The sequence below is a fragment of the Eptesicus fuscus genome, chromosome 10 (genome assembly GCF_027574615.1).
Source record: "Eptesicus fuscus isolate TK198812 chromosome 10, DD_ASM_mEF_20220401, whole genome shotgun sequence".
Classification (NCBI taxonomy): domain Eukaryota; kingdom Metazoa; phylum Chordata; class Mammalia; order Chiroptera; family Vespertilionidae; genus Eptesicus; species Eptesicus fuscus.
In genome coordinates, this window is record NC_072482.1 from 94,637,045 (window position 1) to 94,652,643 (window position 15,599).

The 15,599-nt window shown below is 60.1% G+C and overlaps 1 protein-coding gene across 1 annotated transcript; it reads left to right on the forward strand.

The window, feature by feature from the left end:
- Positions 1-11,801: 11,801 nt before the first annotated feature.
- MAS1 (MAS1 proto-oncogene, G protein-coupled receptor) lies at positions 11,802-12,782 on the forward strand. Its single transcript, XM_008154651.3, has one exon. The coding sequence runs from the start codon at positions 11,802-11,804 to the stop codon at positions 12,780-12,782; it is 981 nt and encodes a 326-aa protein (XP_008152873.1).
- The last annotated feature ends 2,817 nt before the right edge of the window (positions 12,783-15,599 follow it).

Consider the following 15,599-nt stretch of genomic DNA (forward strand, 5'->3'; position numbering starts at 1 on the left):
CCCCTAATTCTGGCCTCACCAGCTAATCCCACCTTCGTGTGTCCCTCCTGGAGGACCGGCTCACACCCCCTGAGGCCGTGAAGTCCCAGAGCCCTGGGCACCCAGAGCATGAGCTCCAGGGGGAGGGCGTGTGTGTGCGTGTGTGTGTGTGCGTGTGTGTGTGTGTGTGTGTGAGAGAGAGAGAGAGAGAGAGAGAGAGGGCACAGGCTGTGGTGGGACAGGAGGGAGGTGGGCCACTGAGGGCCTTCAGAGGGTGGGACTCAGGGACACGTGTGACGCCGCGCCCCTTCCCACATGAGGGGGTGAGGACTCCCCACCTTAGGAGTCTCACTCTCCCGCCTCCCTTCCTGGGGGCGCTGATGCTGGCACAGCCAGGCGGGTTTGTCTGGGCTGACTCTGCCCGGCTGCTGGTGAGGAGGGAGCAGGGGCTGAGGGAGCTGAGCGCCAGGGCAGCGGGGCCGAGCAGGGGCGCGGGGCGCTGGGGGCAGCGAGGGAGCCGCCCGGTCACCCGGGGCCTGGCTTGGCAGAGGCGGCGCCGCGTCTCGATGGAGCCCATTCTGCCGCACGGTTTTAGCATCCTGCCGTTGTTCTTGGCAGCCTCGCGTGGCCTGCATTTTTCTGTCCTGGAGAGTCCTGGGCTAGCTGGCTTCCTTTTAATAGCTCCCCTTTCTGCTCAAGTTGGCTGGAGGATGTTTCTGTTGTTTACGGTTAAAACCCCAACTGATGCGGGTCCCTTGGCTCAGGTAGGCAAGGCCATGTGCGGGGTACCTTCCGTGCTGTTTTAGGTGGAGAATAGTCGACTGTTTACGCCAAAAGCGGTCCTGGGAACTGGATGGGAAGGAGGGCTTTGGGCATTGATCTGTAAGCATGACCCCGCGTGCCCCACTCTTACAAGGGATTCCCTCCCTCAACCCAGTGTCCACAATGGATGCACAAGTGTGACACACATCCCACGCCCTGCAATAGGCTATTATTCCGCCTCTGGAAGGAATGGGATCCTGACAACGGCTACGACACGGGAGAAGCCTGAAGACATCACGCTGAGTGAAATAAGCCAGACAGAGGGACACAGCGTGTGCGAGTTCGCTAAACTCCCAGGGGCAGACAGCAGAGTAGAGGGGCCCAGGGTCGGGGAGAGAGCTGGTGTTGAACGGGTACGGGGGTTCAGTTTGGGAAGATGGAAATGTGGAGACGGATGGCGGTGGCGGTTGCAGAAAACTGTGATCACACTTAATGCCCCCGGACTGCAGGTTTAAAAATGATTAAAATTGTAAATTTTAGGGCATGTATGTTTTAACATAAAAAATTACTTAAGCCCTGGCCGGTTTGGCTCAGTAGTTGGAGCATCGGCCCATGGATCGAAGGGTCTCAGGTTCGATTCCGGTCAAGGGCACGTACCTCGGTTGCAGGCTCCATCCCTGGCCCTGGTTGGGGGGTGTGCGGGAGGCAACCAATCGCTGTGTCTCTCTCACAGGGATGTTTCTCTCTCTCTTTCTCTCCCCCTCCCTCCCTTCCACTCTCTAAAAATCAATGGGAAAACATGCTCAGTGAGGATTGACAACAACACAAATTATACGCAAAAATGTCCCCCAAAGAGCAGGTGTTGTGTATCAGAGTCTGAGAACGAGACTGGAAACCTGCATCAAGTTAGATCTCCTCTTCACGTGGCCCTTCGAGACAGGCCTTGGGGGTAGGAGGACCCGCACCAAGAAACCCGGGCGCTGGGCAGACGATGGGGGAAGATGGAGGCCGTGGGTCCCGAGCTGAGGGAATTAGGGAATGGGGGTGGGGGTGGGGGATGGGGGGGAGGTGGAGGGGGGAGCAAAGCTTTTGTCTCCCAGAGCCTCGCCACCGTGCTGTGGAGCTAGAGAACAGGCGGTGTTGACCGGGTTCTTCAGAGCCACGTGCAGGTTGGGGCAAACCGGTGGTGGCGGGTCTAGGCATCGGGTGGTGACTGTGGGCTTCTGAGAAGCACGCCTCTGGCCGTGACGGCCGGGCGTGGTGACGGCCTGTGAGCCCCGGGCCGGCGGCGTGTAGCGGAGGAGGGTGGCTCAGGGCCATTCAAAGCAGCGTGACGTGGGCCTGGGCCCTTGTCCTAGGACAGTGGTCGGCAAACTCCTTAGTCCACAGAGCCAAACATCAACAGGACAACGACTGAAGTTTCTTCTGAGAGCCACGTTTTTTAAACTTAAACTATATAGGTAGGTACATTGTTATTAACTTAACTAGGGTACTCCTAAGCTGGCCTTTGCTAAACACTCAAGGGGCCAAAGAGCCGCACGTGGCTCGCGAGCCGCAGTTTGCCGACCACTGTCCTAGGTGCTCAGGAGGTGAGCCTGGGGCACGCGTGGGTGTGTGTGCCCAGGCCGCCCATCACACACGCGTGGAGTCCGCCCTGGGCCTGAACTCTAGCATTTCAGCCCACGGGCCCCCCACTAGAATCTTCTCACGTCGGGGGGACGCACAGGGCACGTACCCGGGCTGGGGAGGAGCAGAAATGCAGAGCCATCCACCAGCCCTCCCGAGGTGACCTCGCCTGGGGACGTCTAACTGAACTTCTAAAGGAGACGCTGCGCGTTCGCATGCCCATGGTGGCTCTGGAAGTGATGCCACGAGACCTGTCACGTGGGTGACGGAGGAGGACCCCAGGCTGCCCGTCTCTCTCCAGAAAGAGTCCAGACACGGGAACCTCGTGCCGTGGCAGGTGAGCTGCCGCGAGTGGCCGCCAGCACGCCTCGGAGCACCTCAGACCAAGTCGGCACCTGCTGGATGCGGAGGGAGGGCTCCGAGCTGTCGGGGGGGGGGGGGGGCAGAGCGGGAACCGGGGCGCAGGACGGGGCGGGAGGGTCAGCGGGTCGCGGCCGTTCCAGCACGTCAGCTGCTGTCACTTGGAGATGGCATTGTTTTCCGTCTCCTTGAGGATGTAGAGGTGAAAACACATCGTTTCCCCAAATCCACAGTCACTGCAGGAAAAGGACCATGAATACAGGTTTAACGGTGCCCACACGTGGCCTTTGGCTAAAGTAGTAATTTCATTTTTTAATTTATATTTTATTTTATATTTTATTTTATTTTATTTTATTCTATTCTATTCTATTCTATTCTTCCCATCACCATTTATCCCCGCTATGCCGTCTTCCTCCCCGCGCCCCCGCCCCCACTGCAGTTTCAGAATTCTCCTTTGACGCAGCCAGGGGTCCATTTCCGAAGGCAGGTTACCTCGCGTCTCCAGGCTCCAGGCGGGAAAGGAAGACAGGAGCGGCCACCGCACACAGTGGGGTCTTTTCGCAGGAGCGCGCTGGCGGCCCCCCTTCGGAGCAGGGAGCCCTGGGAGGGGGGGGCTCTGTAGGTGGGGGGACAGGTCCTCCAGGACCACAGTTCTGATCCTATGTCTTTGCTGGAGCCTCTGAACGCTAGCTGATGGTCTCTCGGAAGGATGGCGTAGAAAGCGCAGCTTTTTGAAGGGCCGGCCCACTGCTGGCCAAGGGTGCCGGCTGCACCGGGGTGATGTTAGGAACACGCGGAGGAACGGACAGACGCCGCGTCCCAGGACAACGCTCCAGAAATGCTCTTTCTCACAAGCGGGCGTGTTCACGGCGTTTGGACCCGAGAGGACGTGTGACTGCAGTCCAGGGAAGGAATCTGCGGGCCCGTGTGCGCAGCCGGTGGGGTGCACCCAGAGCCCGAGGAGACGTGGCCTGGGTTAAAGGAGGGACCTGCCCAACACTGTCTGTGAGGGGCCCGCCACGGCGCGCACGCTCCCACCCCCTGGGCGCAGGCGGGCTCTGATGGAGGACTGCTGGCCTCTCACGGGGCCACTTCACATTCTCCTCGTCCTCTGCACAGCCGGGAAGGGTCTCCTTTCTGGCAGGTTCCAAATACGGGTGGGGGTGGGGGTGGGGGGGGGGGCCACTGGGGGCTGGGGACCCAGCCGCTCACAGCTGGGTCTAACCTGCAGCCCGCTCTCTTTTGGACCCTCCCGGGTTTGTCCCGGAGTCTGTCTGCTCCCTTAGCTTTCTCACGGGCTTGCTCCCCCTCCGCCGCCCCCTCTGCTGTGCGGCTGTGGTTCTGCCCACCGGGTGGGCCTCCTAGCTGGAGGAGAAGGACCTGGGGGAGAGAATGCCACTTGTCTGAGAGATTTGTTGTTGAAGGAAAGTGCAGAGAGTGAAGGTCGTGACTTGGGAGATACCCAGGCAAGCCCGGGACGGCAGGGCACTAGCAGCCGGGAGGAGACTCCCCGAGGCTGATGGGATTCCGACCAGCCTGGGAGAGTTCTGTTCCCAGGGTTTTATCTTGGACTTTATCTGACCATTGAGATCTGAAGTCTCTTGCAGGACTGGAGGGCAGAGGGCGGGGCCAGCCCTGCTCTGAGACCCTGTCAATCAAACAGACAGGATAAAGAATCCCTCATCACTCCAGTCAAATTTGCAAGTCGGAATTTCTAGCATGCCGGACGCGGTTCTGCTCCAGTGGTGAGTCAGACGTTGTGTACGAGCTCAGTGTCTGCCTGTGGGACCTGCTGTTCTCAGCCCTGATCCTGGAGCCTGTCACCGTGCCGTGAAATGGGCCTGACCTGCCTCACCCGCGGCCGATCTCTCCTAGGCGTGGCCCAGCCCCTCGATATTCTCACTCTCACTCTCTAACACCAAGGGCCAGGCTGGGCTCTGAGGACCACACGATGGCTTTCTCCCCATAACGTGGGCTCAGCATCTAGGGTAGAGAGCACAGAGTCCCTTCAAGATTAGGCATACATTCTAGGTGTGACTGGAATTCACTAGGAATCCAAGAGAGATCCTGATGGAAGAAAAATTTTACCACTTGTGGGTCTACTAATGGGCTGTACCAGTATGGGCCCCATCACTATGGGCCCCACCACTATGGGCTCCATCGCTATGGGCTCCATCACTATGGGCCCCATCACTATGGGCCCCATCACTATGGGCCCCATCACTATGGGCTCCATCACTATGGGCTCCATCACTATGGGCTCCATCACTATGGGCTCCACCACTATGGGCTCCACCACTATGGGCCCCACCACTATGGGCTCCATCACTATGGGCCCCATCACTATGGGCTCCATCGCTATGGGCTCCATCACTATGGGCCCCATCACTATGGGCCCCATCACTATGGGCCCCATCACTATGGGCCCCATCACTATGGGCTCCATCACTATGGGCCCCATCACTATGGGCTCCATCGCTATGGGCTCCATCGCTATGGGCTCCATCGCTATGGGCTCCATCGCTATGGGCTCCATCACTATGGGCCCCACCACTATGGGCCCCATCACTATGGGCTCCATCACTATGGGCCCCATCACTATGGGCTCCACCACTATGGGCTGTACCACTATGGGCTCCACCACTATGGGCCCCATCACTATGGGCCCCATCACTATGGGCTCCATCACTATGGGCTCCATCACTATGGGCTCCATCACTATGGGCCCCATCACTATGGGCTCCATCACTATGGGCTCCACCACTATGGGCTCCACCACTATGGGCTCCATCACTATGGGCCCCATCACTATGGGCTCCATCACTATGGGCCCCATCACTATGGGCTCCACCACTATGGGCTCCATCACTATGGGCCCCATCACTATGGGCTCCACCGCTATGGGCTCCATCACTATGGGCCCCACCACTATGGGCTCCACCACTATGGGCTCCACCACTATGGGCTCCACCACTATGGGCTCCATCACTATGGGCTCCATCACTATGGGCTCCATCACTATGGGCTCCATCACTATGGGCCCCATCACTATGGACTCCATCGCTATGGACTCCATCACTATGGGCTCCATCACTATGGGCTCCATCACTATGGGCCCCATCACTATGGGCTCCATCACTATGGGCTCCACCACTATGGGCTCCATCACTATGGACTCCATCACTATGGGCCCCATCACTATGGGCTCCATCACTATGGGCTCCATCACTATGGGCTCCACCACTATGGGCTCCATCACTATGGGCTCCATCACTATGGGCCCCATCACTATGGGCTCTACCACTATGGGCTCCATCACTATGGGCTCCATCACTATGGGCTCCATCACTATGGGCCCCATCACTATGGGCTCCATCACTATGGGCCCCATCACTATGGGCTCCATCACTATGGGCTCCACCACTATGGGCTCCATCACTATGGGCTCCACCACTATGGGCTCCACCACTATGGGCTCCATCACTATGGGCTCCACCGCTATGGGCTCCATCACTATGGGCCCCATCACTATGGGCCCCATCACTATGGGCCCCATCACTATGGGCCCCATCACTATGGGCTCCATCACTATGGGCTCCATCACTATGGGCTCCATCACTATGGGCCCCATCACTATGGGCTCCATCACTATGGGCTCTACTACTTAGGAGCCCATGCCACGGCCTCTGGGTTACTAAACTTCCTTCTTCCTTGCCCCATAAGGTCCTTCCCCAGGCCTCCTCCCCATCCCAAGTTTACCTGTTGTTTGAGGGGAGGAAGAGGATGCTGTTTCTCTAGGACACGTCGAAGGTGTGACTTGTGGAGGTGGAGGTGGAGCTGGCACTTCCTTCCACACGGGGCTTTGGGGATCACAGACGTCACTTCCCCGGGCTCCGCTAGCTCTGTGCACTCCCTCCCCCCAAACTCTCTCACCTCTCCGAAGGAGGAGCCCTGCTCACAAAGACGAGCCTGGCGCAGACAGAGCCGCCCCATCTGTGGCTTAAGTGCAAGCCGCTTGGTTTTCACAGGGCGTGGCTGCATTTCTCTACAGGCAAATCATCACCGACCACGAATGAAGCTCCAGCTCCCTCTGCAGTAATTTCTGCTTTGTTAGTGGTGCCAATTAGTCACAAACAATTGGCACCTCCTACCACCGCTCTCTCGGGAGGAAGAGAGCCCGGCCCTTCCCGGCGCCCCGACTCCCCGCCACCCACGGGGCTGCACGCCCCTACCTGTCCACCACCGGGCCACGCAGCTTCCTGCCGCCTCCTTCCTCGTTCACCTGGGGCTGTTATCAGTTTCCGAACTGGGCAGCTCGTTCTCCGCCAGATGCACAGGCTCTGTGTTCTGGTCGGAGCGGGAAAAAGCAAACTGGTGAGGCCCGGGGGCCTGTTGACTTAAACAGTGACGTTGCCGTCTTGCTTCCCGTCGGCCCCTCCGCTCAGGGTTTCAGGCCCCCGGAGGGACAGGGTGAAGCATTCCTCCTTTCTGGACGGTCCCTGGGCTGCTGAGCAGCAGCACGTGTGAGCAGAGGAGCCCGCGGGTCCTCCTACCACCCCGTCTCCGTCATTCCTCTCCCTCGGGCTCTCACCCGCCGCCCCGCCTTTGGAACCGTCCCTGCCAGCCTGCTCCCGCTCCCTCGCCGCACCTCCTTCTGCGTGTCTGGTCCCCCTGCCACGAGCCTCCTGCCTCTCTGCCCTGCAGTCTGCAGATGGTCCCGGCTTTCGGCTCCGTGTCTGACTACCCCGGAAACTGCACCGCCCAGCAGCTGGCCTGTCCCTCCCTTGGAGCATCCGAACCAGGTAACCACCCGCTCTCGCATCCCCCATGGAGGCGCCGGGCCTCTTGGTCTGCTGCTGAGCCCCTGCCTGTTAGGCAGGTGCCCCGACTCTCACCTCGTCTTGCCTGTTGGAGGCCTTTAGGGGACGCCCCGGTGTCCCCTCCTCCTCCCGCAGGCAGGGTCTGCTGGCCCCGGGGCTCGCTGCTTAGGAAAACAGTCCGAGGAGAGCGGCATGTCCGGGTTCCCAAGTCTCTTTCCCACAGACTCCGAAGCCGCCTTCTCGCCCTGTTTGGATCTGATGGGTCCCAGGGGCCCGGGGCTCCTTTGACACAGTGAGGGAGACTTTTGCAGAAGAAGAGCTGCCGTGGACGAGGGCCGGGCTGGGTCTCTCCGCAGGCTCGGCCGTCACACACCCCGGTTCTCCTGCTGGGCCCCGGAGAAAGGGAACAGGCCCGGGGAAGAGGAACTGGACGGCGTGGGGGAGAGGCTGCGGCTCCCAGAGTCAGCCTCCCAGGACGGCCCCAGCCAGGCTGGGGTGCAACCTGGGTGTTGCCGACGCTGTCCCTCCACCTCGGAGCCCGCTCCCAGGCCTTCTCTCTCCTCCGTGGCTTCGTATTTACACCCGCGACTCTGAAAATGGTTGTAGAAAGGGACGATGCTTAATCCTCGGGCAGTATGTCCCTCGCTGTGCAGGGGTATACCTACTGGTCCCTCCCATTTACTCAGAGCTGCTTTGTGCAGTAATAGGATTAGCTCCATTTTGCAGGTGGCAAGACTGAGGCTGAAAGAGCTCGGCAGAGGTCCCAGGGCCGGTTACAGGCTGAGCCAGGAATCGGAGCTGGTTCCCTCTTTCCGACACCGGCTCCGCCCTTCCCTGGGGCTAGTCTCTGGCTCCTCTCTCTCCTCGGCCCGTCAGTCCCTGGTGGTTCCAGGGGGCCGACCACCTCCCATGATCACCAGCTCGTTCCCACTCCGGATCAGCGTGAAGACTTGCAGTCGCGTGTCTTTGAACGCGGCTCCCGCTGATACGCGTGGGACCATCTGCCAGGCACAGCTCAGCCGCGGGGAGCGGCACTGGTGCTCCAGCCAAGGGAGGCTGCAGCCCTCCCCGGAGAAGATGCTGGACCGGGGACCCTGCAGGCTGGCGGGGCAGGGGTGCCCCGGGATGCGAAGGGACCGCCCCCGGCTGCCGCCTCTGACCTCCCTGAGCCCGTGGAGCTAGTGAGTCGGCCCCCACGTTCCGTTGTCCGGCTGCCCTGGCCCGGAGTGAGGGTCTCCCTCCGCTCAGCGCCTCCCCGCGGCTCCGGGCCCCGGTGTTCCCAGCGCACCGGCGTCCGTGTGTGTTGGCAGAGACCGAGGCCTCCTCCTGCCCTTGTTTTGGAAACTCGTGCTTCTGTGCCGGGCTGACCGTCCCCAGTGCTTTCCCACTTCGGGGCAGAAACTTCTGTGTTCGCTCTTTCTTTTTTTGACTCGTCCGGGGAAAGCGTCCTCGGATCCGTGTGTAAACGCGGGAGCCGGCTGGGGAGGACTTTGTGACTTCTCTGGGGAAGCCACTTGCTTGGAAGCCGCTGGGCACGGCGGGAGGCGAGCTGGATGGTCTTCCCCTCCTCTCCGGTGGGCACCGCGTTGGTACCGGCCTCTGTGGCTCATGCAGTCGGGGGCAGCCCCGGGGCCGGGTGGCCGTGACACGGGATCTGCTCAGTCTTGATCGCTGGTGTGAGTATCTTGGCAATATTTCCCAGGCAGGGGGCGGGGGCGGGGGCGGGGGGCGTTGGGGAAAGTACGGGATGCTGTTCGGGGCTCTGTTGGCAGCAGAGAGAAGGGGGTGCCTTGCCCCGGACACTCTCTTTGTGGGGGCTGTTCTGTGCATTGCGGCATCCCTGCCCCTGCCCCACTAGATGCCAGGAGCCCCCTCTTCTCATCTGTGACAACCCCAATCCCCAGCAGCGCCAAGCGTCCCCCGGGGACGAGACACAGCCCCTGTGAGACGAGCGCTCGGAGTCGGAGAGGGGGCGGGAAGTCTACTTCTCCGTGCCTTTGGCTCCAGGGTCAGGGAGCGGGGGCGGGGGCTCAGCACCGGAAGGTGTTCCTGCCCGCACATCCCAGGCCTCACCTGCCGTGGAAATTCCATCTCACGCACGGGTTTCTGTTTGCCCAGTCACCACACACACACACACACGCACACACATGCACACACACATACACACACACACACACGCACACACGCACGCGCACACACACACACACTGCACACACACATACACACATGCACACGCACACACACACACGCAGGAGGACCTGCCCTTTCCCTGGAGCTGTGCACCTGGAGGTCAGGTCTCTCTTTCTGGTTGCCTAGGAACAAGTCAGTTTCAGATGGCCCACCTGGAACCCCAGTTTTGTTAGCTTTTCTCTTTTTCCCCCCTCCCTCCTCCTCTCCCTTCCCACCATCCCTCCCTCCCTCCCTCGCTCCCTCCCTCCCCCCTTCCTCCCTCTCCCTTCCCTCCTTCTTCCTAGAGTGATGTGTTGGACTGGGAATCCAGGACCATGCGTAGACGGTGGCCAACTAAGTGGGAACATAGAAAGAGATGTTTGCTCCTTAGATCCCTGGAAGAAAACTTCAGCAAGCATGAAGCTTTATGCCTCAACAGAGCTGAAACCCCCCCCCCACACACACACACCTCTGCCTGCTCTGATTCTCCTGCTTTGCTATCAGCTCCACGGCCCATCTGTCCCTCTGGCTCTTGTGAGAGGCCAATGCCAGCAGCCTTTCTCCCTGGACTGGCCAGGACGTGGGCTCCGCAAAGCCCGCATCCTTGAACATCCATGGAAACCACCGCGCTTGCCGTGCCTGCGAGCCGGCGTTATCTCAGCTTGGCATTTCCGCGGGACGACTGGTGAAGTGTTTTCAATCTCTGGCTCTTCCCACACCCAGCCCTTTATTCTTATATTTTTATTGATTTCAGAGAGGAAAGGGGGTGGGGGAGAAACATCAGCGATGAGAGAGAGTGCCCGACCAGCGTGGCTCAGTGGTTGAGCGTCGACCTATGAACCAGGAGGTCACGGTTCGATTCCCGGTCAGGGCACAGGCGACCTATGAACCAGGAGGTCACGGTTCGATTCCCGGGTTGCAGGCTTGATCCCCAGTGGGGGGTGTGCAGGAGGCAGCCGATCCATGATTCTCTCTCATCGTTGGTGTTTCTATCTCTCCCTCCCTCTCCCTTCCTCTCTGAAATCAATAAAAACATACTTTAAAAAAGAAATTAGACAAGTCTGTGGGTGGGGAAATGCCCTGTAACATCCGGGCAATGATGCCCCCCTTACGTAGGAAGATTAGAAGCTGATCGGAAAGCTGTAGCAGAGAGGCTATAAAAGGTAAGCTCTTAAAATAGGACGGGCCCGGGCGGCGGGTGAGGGCTCGGGAGCGAGGAGCCCCAGCTACGCGGCTTCCTCGCGTTCGTCCTGGGTGCCGGCCTCCCTCACACGCTCCCTGGCTGCCTTCGGCGGTCTGTGAAGTGAGGGGTCCGATGAGACCAGTGGTTTCAGACTCTCCGTGGGGCCCTGGCCAGCTCTCAGGGAGAAGTGGGGACCTGGGCTCCCGCCTGGCTGGCTCCCCGACCCCTGCAGGGTGGGTCTGCAGCAGCTCACCTCGCCCGAGTCGGTGCCCCGCTCTGTCGCAGAACCGAGACCACACGAACAGACGCCCGCTAGCTGTCCGCGCCTTTAAGAATATTGCTCCTGCACATCACTTAGCGAGCTGGTTCCTCTCACGGGCCCATGGCTGCGGCACTTCATGGCTTCAAACAATGGCAACCACAGCGCTGCCCTCACGTGTATGCTGCCGTCGAATTTTAACGCCACGGACTTGGTTCCTCAGGCCAGGAGCTGGGGCCACAGGAGGTGACAGGTTCCCAAACGCCACTCGGGAGGCTTGGGCCAGACCCGAGTGGACACCGGGCACCTGACCTCTTGCTTTGCCGGCTCCCTTTGTTGCTGAGCCACAAGCAAGTAATAATGTGGAAGTAAAGGCGATTGGGGGGTGGAAGACAGTGACTAAGTCCGCTCTCCCTCCTGGTGAAATGTCTGATTTGGTCGCCCTTAGACACAGACCTGTACAATCTAGTCAGCACCCTTTTGTATGAAGGTTACATGTATGATTATAGCTCGAAGGCTATGATGCATGCGGAAACGCTCCCTTTCACTCCAACTCATCCATCTCCTTTCTTTTTCTTTTTTTTCTTTTTTTTTTTACTTATTTACAGAAAATTCCCGGAAGAGCCCGCCCTGAGGCCTCCCCATGGGTGAGTCTAACGTGACCTCATTTGCTGTCGAGGGCCCCACGAACGCCTCGACGGGCAGGAACGCCTCCGCCGGGGACGCGCGGGAGGAAGTGCCCGCCGTGCTCTGGGTCATTATGAGCATCTCCCCGCTGGGCTTCGTGGAAAACGGGGTTCTCCTCTGGTTCCTCTCCTTCCGGATGCGCAGGAACCCCTTCACGGTCTACATCACCCACTTGTCCATCGCGGACATCTCCCTGCTGCTCTGCATCTTCATCCTGACCGTGGACTACGCCTTAGGCCACGAGCTCTCCACGGGCTACTACTACACCATCGTCACCTTGTCCGTGACGTTCCTGTTTGGCTACAACACGGGCCTCTACCTGCTGACGGCCATCAGCGTGGAGAGGTGCCTGTCCGTCCTGTACCCCATCTGGTACCGATGCCATCGCCCCAAGCACCAGTCGGCGCTCGTCTGCGCCCTCCTGTGGGCACTGTCCTGCTTGGTGACCACCATGGAATACGCCCTGTGCGTCGACAGCGCAAGGCAGAGCTACTCCCAACGCCGCTGCAGGCCGGTGATCATCCTCATCGCCGTCCTGAGCTTCCTGGTCTTCACGCCCCTCATGGTGGTGTCCAGCGCCGTCCTGCTGGTCAAGATCCGCAGGAACGCCTGGGCGTCCCCCTCCTCCAAGCTGTACCTGGTCATCGCGCTCACCGTCGCCGTCTTCCTCAGCTTCGCCATGCCCATGAGAGTCCTCTACCTGCTGTACTACGAGTACTGGTCCACGTTCGGGACCCTGCACGACGTCTCCATCCTCTTCTCCACCATCAACAGCAGCGCCAACCCCTTCATTTACTTCTTCGTGGGCAGCAGCCGCAAGAGGCGGTTCAAGGAGTCCCTAAAGGTGGTCCTGACCAGGGCGTTCAAGGACGACACGCAACCCAGGCGCCAGGAAGACAGCGGCAACCCCTCCACCGCCACCGAGACTGTCGTCTGAGGCCCAAGACGGTGGGACGCAGGGTGTGTGTCGTCTGTGCTTGAAATACAACGGAAGTTTCTCCTGACTGGGATACGGAAGGACACCCGCCCCCCAGGCACGAGATGCTAACTGACCGGGAGACGTGTCTTGGGCTGTGTCTTCTGGAAATGCCCACCTACGAGCCCCGGTCCCCTCTGTCCCTATCAATACCCTCCTCCGGTCCCCCGCGCTCTTCCCAAGAACCGCGCAGGTCACCCCAGCAGGCGGTGCGCGGGTGCGCAGGAAAGGGAACGCGAGGCTCTGCCGGCACCGGAGCAGGTGGGGCGGCGCAGCGGGGAGAACTGGGCTCCGGAGTGAGGAGGCTGAGTCTGTCATTTGCTGCCCGTGTGACCTCACGCACGTGGTGTAACCCCTCGGAGCCCTGCGGCCTCAGTTAGAACCTGTGTGACCGTGACCGTCCGTATCCCTGGGCTTGCGGTGAGGGTGACGTGGGAAGACAGGTGTGCAAAGCCCCCGGCTCACTGTCATGCTCAGTGCACGCCAGTCTCCCCTCCCCGCCTTCAGGGCAAGAAGACACGCACGCCTCTGTTCTGTGCAGCACACGCGTGGCTCTATCATGTACCGATATTGCTACATGTTTTCAAATGTTGAATGTAGATTCACGAAGGTCTTCTTCCTGCCCGCGGCGTGAGAGCCGCCCAGGGCGCAGGGGTGCCATCGACAACGCCCGCAGGTGTCGGTCACGGGACCCACGCAGCCATGCGTCCCAGCAGCCTTTCAGGTCACGGACAGAACTTCTGGCCAGCCCTGGCCGGTGTGGTTCAGTGGATAGGGCATCGGCCCGCGGGCTGGCGGGTCCAGGGTTCGATCCTGGTCCAGGGCACGGACCTCAGTTGCAGGCTTGATCTCCGGCCCCAGCCCTGACCAGGAGGCAACCAATTGATGTGTCTCTCTCACATCAATGTTTCTCTCTCTGTCTCTCCCCCTCCCTTCCGCTCTCTCTATAATAATCAATGGAAAAATACCCTCTGATGAGGATTAAAAAACAACAGAAAACTTCTGGCCGCCGTCTGAGGGGTTGTGGTGGCGCCCTCCCCGTGGGAATGCTTGGTGCCGTGCAGTCTGTTGTAACCTTGACATGAATTGTCATGATGGGAACTTAGCTCCCGAGTCACCGAGGGGCTTGGGCCCCGGAGCGCCTCCCCCAGGAGGAGGGGTTACTTATTTGCCGAAGCCGGTGCCGGGCCGCGCCGCTGGGCCCTCTCCTTGGGGGCGCACACGCCGGTGTCCTTCCTGAAGGAGGGGCGCCACGTCTCCGAGGGCACTTTGAGGACCCTCAGCATCTGCGCGTTCCCCTGCTCGCGGACGCCGGCCACGGCCTGTGGACGAACCCCACCACTGTGTCGGTTTCCTGCTGCCGCCCGCGGGGCCGTGACACGGCAGAGCTTGTGCGGCTCTCTGGGGAGTGCCGTGCCCACAAGGCCCACCCGTGTTTTTTTTTGTGTGTTTTTTTAAAATATATTTTATTGATTTTTTACAGAGAGGAAGGGAGAGGGATAGAGAGTTAGAAACATTGATGAGAGAGAAACATCGACCAGCTGCCTCCTGCACACCCCCCACTGGGGATATGCCCGCAACCAAGGTACATGCCCTTGACCGGAATCGAACCTGGGACCTTTCAGTCCGCAGACTGACGCTCTATCCACTGAGCCACACCGGTTTTGGCGGCCCACCCGTGTTTATTTGAACTTTGTCTCCAAAGGGTCGGCGAAGCCGTGATGAGAGGGTTCTCTGTCGCCGCCTGTCTCCTCTCCAGCCCTTCCTGTCGAAAGAGACGGTCCCCTGTGCGCGTGGGGGCAGCTCCGCCGGTGGCGACACGCCAGCCCCCGCCTGGCGCGGGCGGCTTCTCCGTGGGTGACATCTGGTTCAGACACGAGGCAGCTTGCTTGCGGGAGCCCCAGATGGGCGAGGAGCGCTGACATTTCGGATGCTCTCGTTTCTGATGGAAAACAGGACGTCTCCTCTGGGCAGGAAGAGAAGGCGCTGTGCGGCTGTCCTCTGTGGACGTCACCTCCCGGGTGCTGCGCCGGCCGGCCGCGGCCCGTGAGGAGGGGCTCGGCCTCATCTCCTCTCAGGGGGCCCTGGGGTCGAAGAGGGATGAAAGGCTCTTCGAAGCAAGGGGTGTTCGCCCGGGGAGGATTCGATGGACTGATGGGAAGCCCCCACTAACTGCCCTTCTGCAGACCCAGTGGGAAAGTGGAATGTGTTCATGAATATTAAAATTCTTCCAACCGTTTGGAGTCCTGATTTGCAAAGAGGTAGGACTCGGGGTTTGGCAGTGTTGTAAGGACACGTTCCTCTCTTACTTCACCCAAATTCACCCCCAAAGTCAAGTGTAAGGTAAGACTAAAACAGGAAGGCCAGTGACTGTGCACGTGGGAAGCGCAGGCCAGGTGGTTTATGGGAATTGAGACGATGTGCCTAAGTCGCGGTAGGGAAGGGGCGCCGCTCCTGAGCATCCCCTGGGCCCGGCGGGGGCGGGGGCGTTGGGATTCAGTGCCTGAACTTGCCGAGGGGAAGGTCTGTAGCATTCGCGCTACAGTGTTCACGGACGGCCTTCTCTGCCCAGCGCCAGGGCGTGAACAAGGCCAAGGGGAGCAGGGGGGCCTTGGAGGGAGGGGGGCGGGGAGGGCCACACAGGCGCCTACCGCTCCAGCTGCACCTGCATCCACGTCAGAGAGCCCTAAAGCCGTGAGGCAGTCCGGGAGGTGAAGTCACATCTCGTAGTAAAAACAGGGGTGTTTCCTGGGGTGCCCTGGGTTGCTTGAAGTAGGA